Source organism: Octodon degus, unplaced genomic scaffold, assembly GCF_000260255.1.
Source record: "Octodon degus isolate 3935 unplaced genomic scaffold, OctDeg1.0 scaffold00300, whole genome shotgun sequence".
In the NCBI taxonomy this organism is placed as follows: Eukaryota; Metazoa; Chordata; class Mammalia; order Rodentia; family Octodontidae; genus Octodon; species Octodon degus.
In genome coordinates, this window is record NW_004524876.1 from 634,752 (window position 1) to 654,098 (window position 19,347).

The 19,347-nt window shown below is 42.2% G+C and overlaps 1 protein-coding gene across 7 annotated transcripts in view; it reads left to right on the top strand.

The window, feature by feature from the left end:
* Cbln2 (cerebellin 2 precursor) overlaps positions 1-19,158 on the top strand; it is a 33,485-nt gene extending 14,327 nt beyond the window's left edge. For 3 of the 7 annotated variants that reach the window (XM_023707582.1, XM_023707581.1, XM_023707583.1), the window contains 4 exons: positions 11,439-12,024; positions 13,667-14,186; positions 17,136-17,255; positions 17,526-19,158. In XM_023707582.1, the coding sequence (XP_023563350.1) occupies positions 13,830-14,186; positions 17,136-17,255; positions 17,526-17,723 (675 nt within the window). In that variant the 5' untranslated portion in view covers positions 11,439-12,024; positions 13,667-13,829 and the 3' untranslated portion in view covers positions 17,724-19,158. Of the gene's footprint in view, positions 1-11,438; positions 12,025-12,508; positions 12,575-12,842; positions 12,882-13,666; positions 14,187-17,135; positions 17,256-17,525 lie in introns of those variants that run through there. The other 4 variants (XM_023707584.1, XM_023707585.1, XM_004647311.2 and 1 more) reach the window with 4 other exon arrangements.
* Positions 19,159-19,347: the final 189 nt, after the last annotated feature.

The window sequence follows — 19,347 nt, forward strand, 5'->3', positions numbered from 1 at the left end:
TCTCTAGGGGAACACTCCCCAAAATTTAACTTCACTTTACTCAGTTCTACCTCCCAAGTGTTCTACCACCCCTCAAAAGCTCCACAGGAATGTGATTTAGTCTTTGACACATGGGTTTTGGTGAGGTATCAGACCCTAACAATAAGTCAGTCAGTCTATCTATCTATCTATCTATCTATCTATCTATCTATCTATCTGTCTGTCATCTATTTATCTTTCAAGCTGCTTGTTCATTTACTTCTTTGTGAGGATTCCTATTTTTTTATTCTGTTTTTCCTTTACATCCATGAAACAAAGTATACAACTTCTTTTATCATTTACTTGTTTCCATCTTAAAGCTCCTGAGGAAAGTGGGCAGGCCCACACTCTGTACTTGTCCTGGTAGATGGACTTCCCTTGGTCCTCTTTGGACTTGCTATCCCTTAGACTCATGGTCACCATTCATGTGAAAAAGGTGAAGCCTAGAGAGAGAGAAATTAACCTGATCATAATTTCTGCTCCTCTGGCAGAATCCTTCATTCCTACCCTTGTAGAGAGGATCTCTAGAATCTAATCTGTTTTGGATGAAAATTTTGTTCGTGTCTGTAGTGGGTTGCCAACTGTGGTCAACTTGTTACACCCAGCTGAACTGTACCAGTTGTGGTACTGTGTGTGGGAGGCCCACCTGAGGATTGTTGCCAGCAGCTTAGGGGATAGAACAGGAGAAGAAACTGCAGGGAACCTGGTAGAGAAGATGTTTGGAAGCTGTTGGTTCTCTTGGGCTAATCTCCTGGAGCACTTTGCCATGCTGGATTTCCTGGTGAAGTTGGTTGTTCATGTTGGAGGAACTTGGGACCTCACTGTCACTGAGAATGGCTATGGTTCACTTTGGGGGAACTCTGGTCCTCACCTTGAACATTGCTTCCTGGCTCCAGAGAGGAAGATGTTGCACTGCTGAGTCTCGTAGAGAAGCTTGTTGCATTGGCTTTTCTGATGGGAACTCGCCTTTCCTCATCATTGGAGGAACTCAGGATCTCACTGTCACTGAGCATGGCTTTGGTACGTCACAGGCAGCTTCAGTTCTTACCTTGAAGATTGCTTCCTGCCTCCATTTCAGAACCTATGGCCTGCTAGCACAGATACTTCACCCTGGCCTAGACTTTCCAGCTTCCAGTACCAACCTTTGGATCTTTCCAAGGCATATCAGTGAAGCAGGCCTGCATGAGACATTGTTGTGTATACCAGGCCTCTAGTTGGACTCGTGGGAGGCATTGTTTTGGCTCTAGGTCTTCAGCTGGACTCATGCAGGACATCAGGAATCCAGTTCTCAGTTGGATTCTTTGTTCTTCAGTATGTGGACAGATTTCCCACCCTCTTTGTATATGATTCTTTGTGTGACTCATCACAAAATAATTATATAAAATGTTTCCTGTATCATATTGTTCACCTTGTAAATCCCCCAAACTATGACTATGTCCTTTAACAAAAATAATGTCTGAAGTAATCCAACAATATGGAGTGCATTAGAAAAGCAGAAAAGAATAGAATTAAGTAAAAGTAATAGTATTTTCATGCATAACAGCTTGCTAATGCCTATAGAAATCTCTTACAGAGATTTTTTCCTTCTTTTTTCCAAAGTCAAAACAATACGATGATGTATATGCTTACATTTTTATCAAATTTATTCAATGGATATATGTGTCTGGCTTAAGGACAAGATTTAGCTGAATAACACTAGTTTTACTTTTCTGTTCTCAATAAATTTTTATTTATTTAATTAAATTAATTAATTAATTAATTTTTTGGCAGAACAAGGGATTGAACTCAGGCCCTTCCGCTTTCCAGGGAAGCACTTATTTCACTGATCCATCTCCTCAGCCCCAGTTTCTAAAGACTTTTTTTTTTTTTTTTTTTTCTTCAGAACAGGGGATTGAACTCAGATCCTTGCGCTTGCCAGGGAAGTGCTTATTCTACTGAGCCATCTTCCCAGCCTAACATACATTATTTATATTATAAAATTTGTTGCCTTTTTGTCTGGAAATAATGTGTTTTTTTCTCTACATAATTTTAGCAAGTATTTCAAACTGTTTTACAAAAAAGAGAAGGTAAACATCACTAGCTTAGCCATAGCATTTTGTGAGCACTATTTTTTTTTAATTTTTATTTATTTATTTTTTAATGTATTTAGTACAGGGTCTACAGGGTCTCACTACCGCAGAGTGGACTCTTAGTGATCCTCTGTTTTTCAGCCTCTCAAGAGCTGGGATTACCAGGTGTGTGCCACCATGCCCAGTCTCAATCACAGTCTCAGAGTGCCCGGGGGGGGTGGTGCAGCATGGCACTTCAGGGACTGAACCCTTGCAGCTACACTCTGCCTAAGCAGGCACTTCAGTCTGCTGAGCTCGCTATCTGGTGGGCCTCCACGCAAATCTATTTTCTGTATTTTCTGCCCCTTAGATGTTTAAGGTTCCCCCCAACCTCCCAGACCGGGGATTGAACTCAGGACCTTGTGTTCACCAGGCAGATGCTTATGCTACTGAGCCATCTCCCTTCCCTTGTGAGCACTATTTTGATGCTTTACATTGTCAAGATTATTAACATTCATTTTATAGAAAAGATGTTTTCAATTATACATTTAAGTGAGAATTTTGTGTACTTTTCTATTATTGCAAAAGTAAAGGATTAAATATTAGCATTAAATACAATAGGCTAGGGGAGACGGCTCAGTAGAATAAGTGCTTTCCTCAGGCAAGGGCCTGAGTTCAATCCCTGGTTCTGCCAAAAAATATGATAGGTTAATTTACATCTGCTTCTTCTACTTAAAGAATCTACTTCTGATTGACGTGCTAATAAGCAGTGCAAAAACACTGACAAAACAGGTTAGACAGAAGAAAAACATAAGGCTGAGAGAATATAAGGACTAGATAATAAATTCATAGACCAAACAAAATAAAAACAGGATGAAATTTTCGTATGAAAGATCAACACAGTCCTACAATCATCAAAATCACAAGAAATACTTGCACGTCAACTCTGAGCATCAGTGGAGCATACCCATTGCCTAAGGCGAGTATGCAAGATCAGTACAGCTTGTTTGTTTAATGAAATAAAGAGCCCTGCTAATGAATATGAACCTACATGCTACGCACATGACTTCACATGCCGTACACAGCTGAGCGGCTTTAGCGTTGCTGCACTACTAAGGGCCAGTAGCTTTCCTTATTTTCTTGAGCTATGCTTTCCACCTGTGTATACAGACTTAGACATCAGTTCTGCTCCCTGAAGTTCTCTACACTTTAGTGCTGGGAACAACTGGAGACAAGTAAAAGTAAAGTAGATCTTCCATTTCTGCAGCTTTTGTGAAAGCTTTATTTTACTCAAACTCTGTAATCTTTATTCAATTCTATTTTCATCCAGATTTATACTTCTCCAAAACACAAAAGCTGACAAATGAGAGGACAACATTAAGTTGTGCTCCAGTTTCATCATCTCATGGACTGGGCTAGAAGAAAAGTAAAAACTAAGAATCATTAACTTTTTCTTGATAGGTTCATTTGAAAAGAGCAATTTTATCTTAGTATCTGCATTCACTACCTGTTAAATCTCTTTGCCCATCAAGCTTTTCTGAAAGTGAACTTAAAGATGCTTGATGGAATCACCTGAAGTTGTTATTTAATGAACCCCATAATTAATTTATCAACTTATAATAATGCATTACAACAAGCAAAATGCTGTGCTGAATGTGTGAAAAATAAGACAAAAGGCTAGCAATACTAATTGAGCAAGAAATTGCAGTTTGTGGTCGGGCAGGTATGTAAGTATGCAAAGGTATTTAAATTATTGGAATTTAGAACTTACCACAAGCACTATAAGACCTCCAAAGCACATGAGAATATTAAGAAAAAAGCCTCATATTATTTTAGGGAATTAGCTGATGCAAGACAATACCATGGAATATGTTAGCATTAGTCCATAACCAAACCAAACCAAACAAAAAACAGTTTCAGAGTTCCTAAATAACATTTTTAATTAAATCAAATCTTAATTTAATCTTCAATATTTATGAGAAAAATCAAAAAGTCTTCTTATAAAAGAGTTGGAAAAATATTAGAAAAAAATCCCCTCTGTTAAATAAAATCAATTTTGCTATGCTATTTTTTATGTTAATCTTTTATCATATTTCTGAAAACTATGTACAAGTATTTCTAGCTGTTTAGAGTCAGAGTGCAACAAAGGAGAGTGCTTTTTGTTTCCTATCCAGAAACCCTAGAGAACAAGGTCAGATTTCACACCTATCTGTCTTTTTTCCCCAGATCTTAGCACTATCAGTCAACCTTCCTGGGTTGTTCTGAGTTTTGATTCACAGAGTTCTTCCTTTCCTTCCTATATGGTTAAAGTTTATTCCTGAGAAATGATAGTGATGTGCTTCAGATATATTAGAAACTTAAAAAGTGTTTATACTGATTAGAGATAAAAATTGTGAAGGAAAATCAATATATTTTCTTGGAGATTATCATGAGAAATCAGTGCAATGATTTGTCAAGCATAAATTCAGTAAATCTCCCCTGGGATGAAGTTTGCCCTCATAGTTAGCTTATTTTGAAGAAAAGGATTTACCTCTCTAAATTTCTGGCAGTGAGTAAACAATGCTCCAGTTTCAATTAAAAAAATTATTTTATCATATAAAAGCTAATATTACAATCAGGGGAATGTTTGCTTTCATATTTGTATGCAGTGTTTCCATTTCTACCATGTAACAAATTCAGACATCAGTATGGAAAGTCTCTTAGTGAGGCTCAGCCAGGAGATGGTGACCCACTCAGTAGACATGTGCTGGTTTTGGATCAGCACAGCAGAGAATAGGGCCACACTCAGACGTCCAGCTGTCTTCAAAAACAGAGCCTATCATACTGCGCATTTCACAAAATCTATGAGTTCAAAATATCACATGACACTTTTGTTACTTATTTTATAAGAAAACACTTGAGAAAGCAATACATATTGCTCTATCAACACACATATAATTTATAAAAGTAAAAGGATAAACAGTTTTTCTTTCAGTTATGCATGCTTTTGAATTAGTTTCTGAGTAAGAAAGGAAAGCTGGGAGTATACAGAACTGATGCAATCCTAATCAAAATAGCACTAGCATACCTTACAGATCTGGAGAAAACGTTCCTAAAATTCATGTGAAACCAGAAAGGACCTAGAATAGCAAAGGCAATGTTGACGACAAAGGCAAGACAGGAGGCATCACAAACCCTGACTTGAAATTACATTACAAAGTTCCTGTGATGAAATCAGCATGGCACTAGCAAAAAGCAGACCTGAGTTCTACTAATCTTCTAATTAGTATAACTAATTGGTATAACTAATTAGAAGATACAGACACAACTACAAACACACTCAGCCATCTTTTTTTTTTTTTTAATGTATTTAGTACAGGGTCTGCAAGGTCTCACTACACAGATCAGACTTGGAGATTATAGTGAGAAATCAGACTTGTACACAGATCAGACTTGTAATGATTCTCCTGTTTTCAGCCTTCCAAGTGCTGGGATTACAGGCATGCTCCACCACAACCAGTCTCAATCGCAGTCTCAGCGCTTCCTAGGGGTGGGGCCAGCATGGCATGCCAGGGATCAAACCCAGTTCCTGTGTCTGCCTAAGCAGGTGCTTTAATCCACTAAACTATCTGGCTGGCTCTAGCTATCTGGCTGGCCCTTAGCCATCTTATCTTTGACAAAAGTGTCAAACATTCAATGGAAGAAAGATAGCCTCTTTAATAAATGGTGCTGAAAAAACTGTTTCTACATGCCAAAGATTAAAGCTAGTCCCACCTCTGTCACCTTGCACTAAACTAAAGTTAAAATGGATCAAAGATTTAAATATTAAAACAGAAACATTAAATCTATTGGAAGAGCATGTAGGTAGAAATCTTGAAGATGTAGAGGTAGGCAGAGAGTTCATGCACAAAACCCAGACCACACGGGAAATACTTCAAAGAATTAACAACTGGGATATCATCTTATTAAAGAGCTTTTGCATGGCAAAATAAATTATAAACAAAATGAAAAGACAACCCACAGGGTGGGAAAAATTTTAACCAATTTTCCTCCAAAAAAGGTTCCTATCTAGAACATATAAAAAACTGAAAAACCTCAGATTCCACAAATTCAAGCCAAATCAATCGTGGGCATTTAAGATGAATATGCACTTCTCAGGAGAAGCAATACAAATGTCAAATAAATATACAAAAAATATTCAACATCACTGGCCATTTGAGAGATGCAAATTAAATGAATAATGCAATTCTATCTCATCCCCGAAGAATGACTATCATCAAGAAACTAGCCAATAACAAATGCTGCAGGAACTGATGGGGGAAAGGAACCCTTCTCCACTGTTGTTAGGAAGTGAGATTTCTACTATAACTGTGGAAATCAGTGTGGGGATTCCTCCAAAAAACTACGATTAGAGCCCCATACCACACAGATATTTCCTTTCCAACCATCTTCTCAGAAGAATTAAAAACACTCTACTACAATGATATATGTGCACACAGTTTTATAGTAGCACAATTCATCACAGCTAAACCTTAGAAACAACACAAATGCCCATTAATTTAATAATGGATAAAAAAGATGTGGTCTTTTTATACAATAGAGTACTGCTCAGCCATAAAGAAGGATAAACTTGAGATTTTTATAGGTAAATGGATACAACTTGATATCATACTCATACGTGAAAGAAATCAGACTCATATATATAGACATCATATTGTCTTCTTGGTATGAGAAAATAAAAGAGTAAATACATTCTAAACTATATAATAGAGGGCCAGTGAGATAGCTCAGCAGTCTAAGTAGCTGTTTAGGCAAGCGCAGGGACCAGGGTTTGATCCTTGGAACCACATGCCATGCTGGCCTGGCCCCCTGGAAACACGGAGCTGGCCACCAAGTCCAGGCATGGTGATATGTGCCTGTAATCCCAGCACTGAGGATCTACAAGAGGAGGATCACTATGAGTCCAAGCTGTGTTGTGAGACTCTGTACCAAATATATAAAAAATAAAATATACAATAGATATTGTTAAATGGGAAGAAACATTTCAAAAGGAAGACAGAATTAGGATGGATGAAAGGGAAAGGACAATAGGGAAAAGGAATGAACACAAGTCTATTGTACTATTATTGCTTTTTAGTTCATTAAAAAGGACAGTTTGTGCTAATATGGACCACGGAAAATTTCACGTGCATGTCTTGTCTCCTGAGCAACTATTTTAAAGATTGCACCATGTAATGCATTAACTATTGCTATTCTATTATTTCATTATGAAATTTTGTTTTATCTTTGTCCCATAAAATAAAATTGAAAAAATAAAAGGGGGACATTGCGGGTAGCTCAGCTGCTTAAAATGCTGCTTGGGTAAATGCAGGCAGGTGCATAGGATCATGGTTCTATTCCCAGCTCCAGCAGCTATACCAGACCTGCCCTGAAGGCAGACTGAATTAGCCAAAAAAATAAAATAAATAAAAATAAAAATAAAAATAGAAAAATAAAAATATAAAAGGAAAGCCTTACAATCACATAGCAAAGAAAACCAAATAAAAATTTAGAAAATGCTTACCTATTTCTTGATTTTCTATTACCTTCTGTACCAGTTGAATTCATTTCTTAAGCAAAAAATGTATAAAAGGAAGTTTCATCACACAATGTCTATCTTTTTTAAGAAAGAGGAATGGGAGAAAGACATCTTTCCTTGTAATTTCATTAATTTTGATTGTTTGAAATGGCTGTCATTAAGTATTTGAGCCAATTTGCCAAAAAACAGTTGAGGCATTTCCTACTGAAAACAGAAAATACTATATACTCAGATTTCATAAAGTACTGAGACATAGCTTAAAATAATGAAGATCAATTGTTTCTTTCCTAACCAGTAGTGTTTATCTGTACCAATGTATCATATTTCAAATATTGGAAGCCTCTGAAGTGATTTTTCTTTTATTTTCTGTTTTTTTTTTTAATGTATTTGATACAGGGTCTCCTTGTGCAGCTTGGACTCATAGTGATCCTCCTGTTTTCAGCCTCCCCAGTGCTGGGATTACAAGTGTATGCCCCACACCCAGTCTTAGTGGCTGGCTCAGTGTGCCCCGGGGTGGGGCCAGTGTAGCATATAGTATAGAGGCTCAAACCCCCAGTCCCTGCACTTGCCTAGGCATGTGCTTAGTCTACTGAGCTCTCTCTCAGAGCCTCCCTGAAGCTATTGACTTCCTTTGCATACAAATTTTGAAATATTCCTTATTAAGCATCAAACAGCATGGGATTTTAGATGAATAAACAAATAGATTACTTCAAATCTCTTTAGTATCTTTATCCTATAGTCTCATAAACCCTAATATTTACTTTAAAATAAACCTAGACTTATTATATTTTAAATATCAGAAGAGCATTCTCAAGTAATTAGAAAGCATCTTTTCATGGTATAGTATGCCTATTGCATAGTATTGGAGAAGTAGTATCCTATTTTGGTCAAAGATTGTTCTCTGTTTTGTCACTTTGCAAATAAAAGCAAAGTTTTAAAATCATGTTTTAAAAGAATGTTTATTAAATGTTGAAATGTGTGCCTCAAAACAGCTGGCATATGGTCTGTGGAAATAGCTCAATATGCTCTTTCGCGGCAGTGATTATTTGTTTAGTGCAGTGTGACTACGAGATGCAAACAGTCATAACCGGCCTGGGTGCAGCCAGTCTGGGTTTTTACCTGAATAAACAAATTAAGTTCACTAATTTAATTAGAGTATTATACATTTTATTAATTTCAATCAATGCACATAAACCAGTTGCTTATAAGATGAACTTTTTTTTGTCTACTGAACACAGAGTTGGCCAGGTTTTAAAACTTGACATTTTATTACTTCATATTACCCCAGGATCCTTGAGCATTTGTGTTTTCATTGTTTTACAGTTTTGAGTTAATATGTATTGCATCACTTTTATTTCACTAAGAAATATAGACATGAAAATTATTTAATTTTTAAATTTTTGTCAGCACATAATGTTTGTCATGCGTAATTGATTACATTCATCAAGGGACACTGCTACATGTACATAAATGTCTCCTTCCTTTTATTTCCTCTCCCTTCCCCTTTCTCCTCCACCTCTTTGCCCCCTCCTGTTACCTATTATCTATTACTTTGTTTTTTAAATTATTTATACTTTGAGTTTCTCATATAAGAAAAACTTAAGCTTTAAGTGTGTATAGTGAAAGCACTTATCATGGAAACTGGAGGAGCGTGCAATGCTCCGAATTACATACTTCCCATACCTTAATAGTTATCTAGTAAAAGGTTACGCCACAACTGGCAGTGTATTTGCTAGTAATTGCAGAAAATCATTTTTGTTTATGTTGATTTGTAAAAAAAAGTTTATGGATTTACCACATGAGTACAAAATATATGCAAGATCATATTTAAGGCTTTATCTGGAATAAAGCCAGACATACAACATAACAGATTGCAAAAGCATGAAAAAACTATACTGTCTATGAAAAATGATAGTAATGAATTTTATACCCCCGAAATATATATCAACTCTATGAGCTATAAATCCTTTCAGCAAACAAAGGGAAGGGCCCTTGAGTTATGTAAGTCTTTCTTTCCATCCTTTTCTTTAAACCTAGTATATCCTCCCCATCAGGTCTCCGTAAGGATTCTCTGAACCAGAGCGCCTCAGTTGGTACTTAGCTGTGTATTAGACAGGGTGTGTGCAAAAACCCAGGCATTGCAAGTGCTCCGCAAATACCCAACAATGTTACTGTCCACTGTTTTAATGTTCTTACATTTGCAAGTCTACAATAGTGTTCTATTTATAGCAATAATTACTAATAACATGAAAAAGAAAAAGCCCTGGAGTAACAGGAAAAATCTTTTAAATCTTAGTTATATTCTGAACTATTTTTTTGAGCAAACTACCAGCTAAAATTCTATCCAAATGTCCTCTTATTGACAGAAAAACTAATTAATCAATTAGTAAATAATCAATATCTGTCAACCTGATATCTTTCACTATTACTAACTTCCTTCTAAAATTATCTCAAGCTTAAATTTAAGCCCAATCTATTTTTACATCGTATGCTAATCCTTATTGATCCTATTGCCTTATCTAGTTCACTTTTAAAGTTTATATTTACTATATTATTCAAAACTTTTATTGCCACATAGAAAATACTTTTAGCTTCCAGAGTGATGCGACAATAATTAGATTCTTGAGTGTTTACATTTACATTAGTCAAAAGAAATGCTGTAACGCAATATTTAAGAATGTTGCTAAATAGCACTGCTATTTAAAGCATCCCTATGTGAGAAAGATATTACTCCTTAATTAGCATCCCCAAACTGTTTCAATTGTATGTGCACACGTATTACTGTAGGTGTAGTATCCTATATAATTTGGTTTCCACCTAGAGTAGTACTCTTCATAATGGCATGATACAGTTGCATGCATTTTGATGAGACACCATTAAACGGATGTAGTATTGGATTAATGTGTCTGCATATAAGAAACGTACTAATTCCGTCATGTTAACCTCGCCAAAAATGATAGAAAAAGGTAGCTACCTACAGTGGCTTTGGAAGGCTTCCTGGCGAAGCCCGGTATGGATGATCAGCCTGCTACAAAAATACTGAAGCAGAGTATTTCATTTTCAGTGACCACAGCTGAGGGTGGCGTATTTTGGAGTTCGTCGATCGTTCGTACAGTTTTGTAGAATGCATCTGACTCGGAGCCTCTCTTCATCGCATTCTCGCACACCTAAGACTATTGCACCTCGCCCAGCGCTGCAGCGCCGCTCTCCCTCTGGCCCTGCCTCTCCCTCTCCGTGTCAGGGGTGGGCAGCACCTGGAGCGGACCTTCAGGGCTTGGGCCTTACAGTTGTGCTCTAAGAGAAGAGGATGGCAGCGAGAGAGAATTGAGAAAGGCCTGGCTCTTCCTTCCGAAAAGACAGGTCTTTTAAGGGTGGAAAAAGAACTCTACTGAAATCTTCAAAGGAAGGAAGCCTAGGTGTGCAGTGTGGAGCCATAAGAAATTCATACGCTCTGTTCTGGTGGACTGCATTGGCCGGCTGGGGGTTTATTTCGTGATCAGCCTATCAGAAAAACCGCACCACACAAGCCAAAGTATTTTTAAAACGGTGCATTTAAAACTCAAGTTATAAAGACACCGCACACTTAAATACTGTATTTCCTTGGCTTGTTTGAGGCAGATATGGACTACAGCCTTGAGGTCTACGCAAACCTCATTTGGATGATGAAAACTCTGCTGCGTTTATCAGCTCGTCAGTTATTCTTTAGAGAGGTAAGGATCCGAGCAACGAAGAACACCGTTTCACTTCGTTACAGGCCAAAGTACTGAAGGACACGAGAAGGAGTGGCAGCAATTATTGTTCCTGTGTTTTTGCAGATGCCAGCACTGCCTTGGGGACCAAAGAGGAGCAGCAGCCTGCCTAAGCCTCTTCCTTAGGCCTCGCCCACGTTTCTGCACAAGTCCCCCGGCCGCAGCCTGCGGCAGGAAGGCTCCAGCGCCCGTAGGTGGCGCCCCACGTCCGTGCTTGCGCTCCTCGCTGGCGCAGAGGGTGCCGCTCACTCTGAAACCCGGTGACTCTCCCCAGGTCGTTAGAGCTCAGAGCCGGCGTTTTAATAAATAAGCTTGGTGCCAAAGCGCTCCGAGCACCCCAAGGTTCAGAGGAGCAGACTCGTAAACCCAGGCGGGGTGCGCTTTTTCATTCTTGCAAAACCTGACAATTCTAAAACTGGAGATACTGGAGCCTCAGCCTTTAAACCATTAAATCCCCAAGCTTTCTCGTTTCATACGTTTGTTTCTTTTTCTTTAACTTTTTTTCTTCCTTTAATTATGAAAGTTGTCACGCTATTCAAGAGTAAGACTTGGAAAGAATTTGGAAAAGAAAAGAAAGAATCAAAAAGAAGAGACACGGCTGGTGCTTTTGAGGGTGCCTAATTTTCAAAAGGATTTCGCACTGGGTGTTTGGGTGAGAACCGGACCTGAGGGGTGCGGGGTGTTTCGGGGATGCGGGGGAGGGAGTTCCGAGCCTGGGGAGAGAGATTCACGGAGTCCCTAGCGCCATGACAGCGACGGACTGTGCTCTCCGGAGCCTGCAGGAGAGGCTGGGACGCAGGGGCCGGGACGGAGAGCGGAGCGGTGGGCGCGCTGGGTGCAGCGGCCGAAGCGCCCTGCAGCAGCGGGTTGCGCGCAGTGCAGCTCAGGACTCCGAGTGCTCTCAGGGTACCTCGTGCAGCGCCCGGGTCAGCGGCGCCCAGCGGTTGCGCTGCAGGGAACAGAGCAGGGCTCCGCGCTGTGCCGGGCGTGGGGTGCTTCTGGCGCCGAGCGGGCGTGGTGCTCACCGGAGCGGGCGCAGGCTGTCGCGGGAAAGCGGCAGGGCGGGGCGGCGCGGTTATTGGCCGCGCGGCGGGAGAAGGGTCGCGCTCCGAGTCCTCCTCCCGCCAGCTCCTGCTCGCCTCGTTTGCTCTAAGCAGAACAACTTCGCGGGTGGCGGTGCTCGCCGGTCATGGACGTTCCAGGTAATCGAACCCTGCGCCTGCCTTCCAGGATCCTTGCATATTCTTTAATGAGGACAGGCGCGGGTGTGATGTCGGGGAGGAGTGTGGGAGGAAGAATCTCCTAATCCCTTTGTGCCGGGACTGAGGACAGCGGACATATTGAGAAACAACTTCCCCTTTCTTGGAAAGAACAGTGGAAGAGTTGCTGCGAGGCTGTAGGCGGTGAGGGGTCAGGCTCGAGGCTTTCTGTTTCTCGGCTGGGTATCTGCATGACCCGGCTGGTGTAGTGCGAGAGAGAAAAGGACAGGGTAAAAGTGTCCACGGGCGCGTAAGTTAGCGACACCCACAAGGGCTGCCTCCCAAGCCGGGGAGAGGGGCGCGGGGTGCAGAAACAATAGCTCCAAGGCAAGCAGCACCTGGGACTCCGGCCGCTGGTTCTGTCCTTGGCCAGGGAAACCTGAGGAGTTTCTCCGAGGGGGCTCGCTAGTGGCTGCAGGGACCTGGGTGTGAGCTGGCAGCACTGCTAAGTGCATCCATCCCAGTCTCCCCCACCCCTTAATTTCATGCATCCCAAGAAGGAGCTTTCTGGGGTTTGTTCTTTGGGTCAAAATAGATTATTTATTTATTTTGTTACTAAATGGACTGCTTTTAAAAACACCTCCCGACGGAAAACAGAGGGTGAAAGAGAAGGAAAAAAAAAAAGATTTTTTTTTTTCTTTTTGTCTTGGTGTGGCTTTCAGGACAACGGCTCTGAGATGAGAACACTTTCTTTTTTCCTTTGCCTGTGTCTTAAACCTTTAGCAAAGTGGGAAGGAGGCGACGTCGAAGCTGTCTCCTGGCCAGGACCTAGTGCTCTGCTCTGTGCTCTAACAGAACGGCGGGACCTTTTCGTCCTGCGCTTCTGAGCGCGGCGCGCGGGAGCCTTCCGGGTGCCGCTCCTCCGCGCGCCCAGTCTTTTCTCCAGACCTGTGGTGCTAAACTGGGGGTCGAGGTGGCTGTGGACCTAGGAGATGGTAGTCAGAAAGGGGGCCCAGCCTCCCAAGCAACTGCTGCGTGCTGGGCCTTTTCTCCACCTTTACCCCGTCTAAGGATTTGGGTTCTGTGCCCTGACAGGTCCGCTGGCGTCTTCCTCCTGAGAAGCTTCCTGGCCTTGACCATCAGAGAGGGGTACCAAGCCCAGAGGAGGCTACTGCCGCCCCACGCGTTCTTGCGCGCCCTGTGGCGCTCGTCCCGCCCCGTCTGCGCCCGCCCCCAGCTCAGCCGCCCCCCAGCCCAGATGCCGACGCCGGGCAGGGGCGCCAGCTGGCGGCAGCTGACCATGCCCCGGCGCCGGGGGGCGCTGCGGGAGCCGGCTGACTGTGGCTCCTGCCTGGGGGCGGCCCTGGCCTTGCTGCTGCTACTGCTGCCCGCCTGCTATCCCGTGCGGGCGCAGAATGACACGGAGCCCATCGTGCTGGAGGGCAAGTGCCTGGTGGTGTGTGATTCAAGCCCCTCGGCGGACGGCGCGGTCACTTCCTCCCTGGGCATCTCTGTGCGCTCTGGCAGCGCCAAGGTGGCCTTCTCCGCCACACGCAGCACCAACCACGAGCCTTCGGAGATGAGCAACCGCACCATGACGATCTACTTCGACCAGGTCAGCGGGTCAGCTGCCCACCAGCCTGGGGAGTCGGGGCGGGGCCAGCGTTCAGGTTGGGGTCCCGCTTCTCCCAAGAAGAGTTCCAGCCTTTTTCTTCCACTGCCCTGTGCTTTTGGACATCTTTTTTTCTAATGTGCTGCCCTTCCATCCCCCCTGCCCCCGTTTTTAATCTTTCATCTGTCAGCTCATTTGGATTATTGAGAGTCCAACACTTTCCAAATATCCTGTAAAGCTGAGGTTTAAAACATATCGCAGCAGGTTTTCTTTCCCCCAGTGGACGGTAAGGGGGGAGTGTTTGTGGTTAAGGGTCTATAGCCCCTCAGGGGCCAAAGTTAGGACCTAGCATGTGCACAGCCCTGCTGAACAGGTTCCCTCCAAAGGGCCCTGTCACCGGGCGGACAGTGTGGAATTACTGCTCATTTTGAAGGCAATACTGGGGAATAAGTATTTTAGAGAAAAATAAGTGTGGGGAAAACAGCAGAGACGTTTTATAATTACAGAATCAGGTGGTTATATAAATACAGTGAAGAGTAAATGAACTATAATGTGCACATGTAACCTATACGACTTTTTAGTGTAGCTGTATAATTGAAGAGCAGTCACTTTGAGCTACTTAACTTCTGTCACTTGTTTCAAAGCAGCCCTGGGCAAACCTTTGCAGTTCTTTACCCAGCATTGTCTGCACTCTGGGTTTGAAGGTCTTGACCTTCTGTGCTCACCCCTCCCAATTTTGGTTTCTATTATATTTTAGAGGCAATTTGAAAGCATAATTTCAGACCTTGGACAATCAGCTAATTCTTTTGCCAAAGTGCTTCTTACAAAATGGAGTCCTGGGTGGTCACAGACGGCTTTCTGGTGTTAGCGAACATGCTTCTCTGGCTTTGCCTTCTGTGCTGACCAGCACTCGATCCTTCAGCACAGCACAGCACAACACAGCACAGCACAGCACAGCACAGCACAGCACAGCACAGCACAGCACAGCACAGCACAGCACAGCCCTGCCCTGTCCTAGGCCAGTGTCTTCATTTCAAAAAGTCCTGGAGAATCATCTGTTTGATGGATTTGTTGTGGGTGTGTGTGTGTGTGGGGGGGCTTTTACTTTAGCATGCTGTTATTTACAAGACATAAAAATACCATTCTAATTATTTTCTGATGAAGAAAATGAAACAGGTTGTTGGAATTTATATGCTCTGTTAATAAGTTCTTCTTGATGGATCATTATTGTAATGCCATTATATTATGCTTACCAATGTCTTACAGTTAGTGTTCACTGCACTACTACATCTGCATTTCAGCTGGGTGAAAATTCTGATGAAGTACAGGATGCATGGAAATAAGATTCTAATTTTGTACCTTAGCAAATTGTGATAGGATAGATGAAAACTTGTTTGCTTGACTCCCAGTTAAGGTGTGTCTGAGACCCACTTTTCAGGGTCTGACCTGATGTCCTCCCATCTGTAATAAGACCCTGATTTTACCAGCTTCTAGAATTTAAAATTGAGGTGAAGGAGTAGAAGTTAAAGGAAAAGGCAGCAGAGCGTAAGTGGAGAATCCTTTATTCTTTTCTGAAGCATTGTGAGGGAGACATAGCGTAGCGCTGGGAGGCTGGGAACAGGCATCCCGAAGCACTTTGTCTCCAACAATAGAACCTGGAATGTTTGCAGAAGACCTCCCCTTGAAGGGCTCAAGTGGTGCTCACAGCCAGGTCTGGTCCAGGACGGGGGAACCAGTGTTTTCCACAAGTCATGTCCACAGCTGTTCATAGTCAAGTTCCTTTGGGAGTTGCATGTTATTCATATATAATGAGCACATAAAGTGTAACAGCAAAAGGTATCTGGTTGAAGTTTATTCTATAAGCAGATGACAAAATCTCAAATACAGGGTTTTGACATTGTTCTTAGCAGCTTGTTTTAAAAGCCAAGAACACCAGCGGGCCATTTCCTTACTGTAACAATTCAATTCCCATATGAGCAGGAACAGTGACAGGATCCAGGCCAGGGGGCCAGATTTTGTCAGGAAAATGTCTGAGAGAGGTTTGTGTCATATAGGGGAACTTGCCACTCTTTAACTTCTGCTCATAACATTAACAAACTCTAACCCTTCTGTTACGGAGGAACCCCATTAGCAGGTCACGTCATCCCCTACCCATTGACTCAGTGTGTCTTTATTCTTGCATGGAGTGGAATTCCATAGTGGGGGCAATGGTGTCCAATCTACCAATTCTCTTCTGTGTATTTATTCAAGCTTATTTGCTTATTTGCACCATACATCCGTTAAAGGAGCAATCACACTGCCCAGAGCACAGAGAGGAGAAACTGAGGCATCCAGGGTTTATTGATAAATCATTTTCACTCACCATCCATTATTAAGAACCTAGTATTACTGTCAGGGACTCCGAAGCACTGGAGAAGAAATGTCAGAGACTGCCCTTCCCTGGAGTATATGAAGGTAGGCCCTGAGCTTGGTCTTTCAGAAGTGATCTTGCTACATTGCTCTTGTTGCTCAACCCTTTCTGTCTCCATTCAGTGTGGAACTGTGTCTGTTAATCAGCACATTGTGCACGTTGAAGTCCCTGCAGTGCACAGACTTTAGATATAGATCTGATTTACAGTTGATTTACTGAATTTCCTGTCTCTCATTCCTTTCTCAATGCCCTGACCCTCAACTCAGAAAAAAATCATATTTACCTTCTGAATATGTAAATAAAGTATACCTTACAAATCTTTATGCATTATTGCCCATTAGAGTACCTGTGAAATCCATCCGTGCTGGATGGTGGTTTAACTTCAGCACTTCCTCCTACCTAGGGCGGGAGAGAAGGCTGACTTGGTTGTACAAGCTCCTCTGACTAATGAAAAAACAATATCACTGGTTTTCTGAGAGTGATTAAAACACAGGCCAAGCGGGGCTTGCTATGTTAGTATTGTATTCCCTCTTCTTTTTCAGGTATTAGTAAATATTGGCAACCATTTTGATCTTGCCTCCAGTATATTTGTAGCACCACGAAAAGGAATCTATAGCTTCAGCTTCCACGTGGTCAAAGTGTATAACAGACAAACCATCCAGGTGGGTAGCTTTGAGGACCGGGCCATTTCAGGTCTGGTGCAGAGTCTTCCATTGCTGAAGGCTCATTGTTTGGTCTGTGGGGCTGAGGAGCCAGGGAGGTGGGCTTGGCAGGGTTCTTTGGCTCCAAGGTGGCCAAAAGTTCCCTTTGTTAGCCCCTGGTGTGGCCTCTAAGGGAAAGGCAGGGAGGATGGCTGGGGACAGAGAAGAAGGAAACAGTGTGGGGGTTTGGGGTGCCTCATGGCCTACTGAGCTTTCCCCTCTGCATTTTAGGTCAGTTTAATGCAAAATGGCTACCCAGTGATCTCAGCATTTGCGGGAGACCAGGATGTTACCAGAGAAGCAGCCAGCAATGGTGTCCTGCTGCTCATGGAAAGGGAAGACAAAGTGCACCTCAAACTGGAGAGGGGCAACCTCATGGGGGGCTGGAAATACTCCACATTCTCGGGCTTCTTGGTTTTTCCTTTATAGACACAGAACCCCCTGGATGTTGGGGATGTTGCGATCTGGATGCAGGAATCCACCCTTCATAATACCCTGAACTTTCCAGAATAGAACAACCTGGTTCCAACTTCCATCAGACTGTTGCATTAGAAGAATGATTTCCTTCTAAATTTCCGGTATTTTCTTTGAATATTGACAATTCCTCGGGAACTTGGCCTCTTACTAGTTTTAGACAACAAGGTCTTAAGGAGAAATGAAATTATCGATTTGAGCAATTTGTACCTGTGATTGTAAAGTCAATATTGGATTTTATTGTTGGGACCATCAACTTATCTTTTTTGTTTGTGCGCTGTGTCATTATCCCAAGGCAAGCATGCCCAAGGCCCCAGGAGGGACGCCGGGCTGCAATCAGGGCTCACAGCGAGACCCAAGCAAAGACCACCTGCTGGGAAGTCCCTGACATGTGTTCTGTGTCTGTATAGCCTTAAGAAAAAGAGTGGCTTCACTTTCATTCTGTGTTTTTCCTCTGGGTAAATGGGAGGACTTGGGAGGGGGATAAGGCCGTTGTGAACCTGTCAAGAAGTGCTTTATCCCGAGAAGCAAATTTTGCACGTTTGGACTGCAACTTTTGTTTTATATTTTTTTGTGTGTTTTTTTTCCCCTCCAGAAATTTACTTTATTTTTCATACTAGGCTGTTTCCCCACAGCCCCACTTTTAGTTTTCATGCCAGGGTACTGGAGAGAAAGATGTGTGTTGAATTCATGGATGAGATTAAACAGAACAACATCTGTGTACTTTGCTTTGGATGAGACCAAACCAAGCAAAAAGTATTTGTCAAAGTAACAATAGCAAATGGGTATTTCTGTTTACTCATTTCAAGAGTCTTGGATGCCCCTTTAGAACTTGCAACCTGGACTTTATTTATTTATTTAACACTCTGGAATCCCTTAAGAACCTGGCATTCTTGGGTTATATAGGAGATGAAGCTGAGTTGGGAAAATTCCCTACACAATTTTTCCACCATGCATTTTGCTTTATTTGGCTCCACCTCTAAGTGAGCAGCACACAGTGATCAAGAGTGTAAAAGAAAACAGGACCAGAGGCTCATCCCTGGGTCTCCTTTTGATCTACCATAGAAAGGGAAGAGTTGATACTCCCAGGGAGCACCTGGCAAGAAGCCACCTGGAAGTCACAGTGGTTAAAGGTATTGGCTGAGGTGCCCAGGAAGGGTTTTACAAATTTGTATTATTTTGGCACCTTGTATAACAGTGTTATTAATACTCGGCTGAGAGTTGGTTGGTGTAGGTTTCCTATGCCAAGGACATGTCACCAATCACAAAGCAATCGAAGAGGAGACCTCAAACCGGATGTTAATTTGTCCTTTGTGTAATAATGTAACCAAAATATTGATGATAAAAACTAATAATTTAAGATACAGAATAAAATGGGTTTGATGTCTGACTTTCTCTGATCCCTCTAAATCGTCTCCCAACTTTCAAAATAATGATAAAATGTCAGGGGCTTGGGGATGTCAGATCCCTGCAGACACTCTTTGAGACACACACACATGAACACACACCCATATGTGTAGATGCTGCATTAGGTGTTGCTGGAAACTGCACACTAGCCACATTTACTTACACTGAGCAT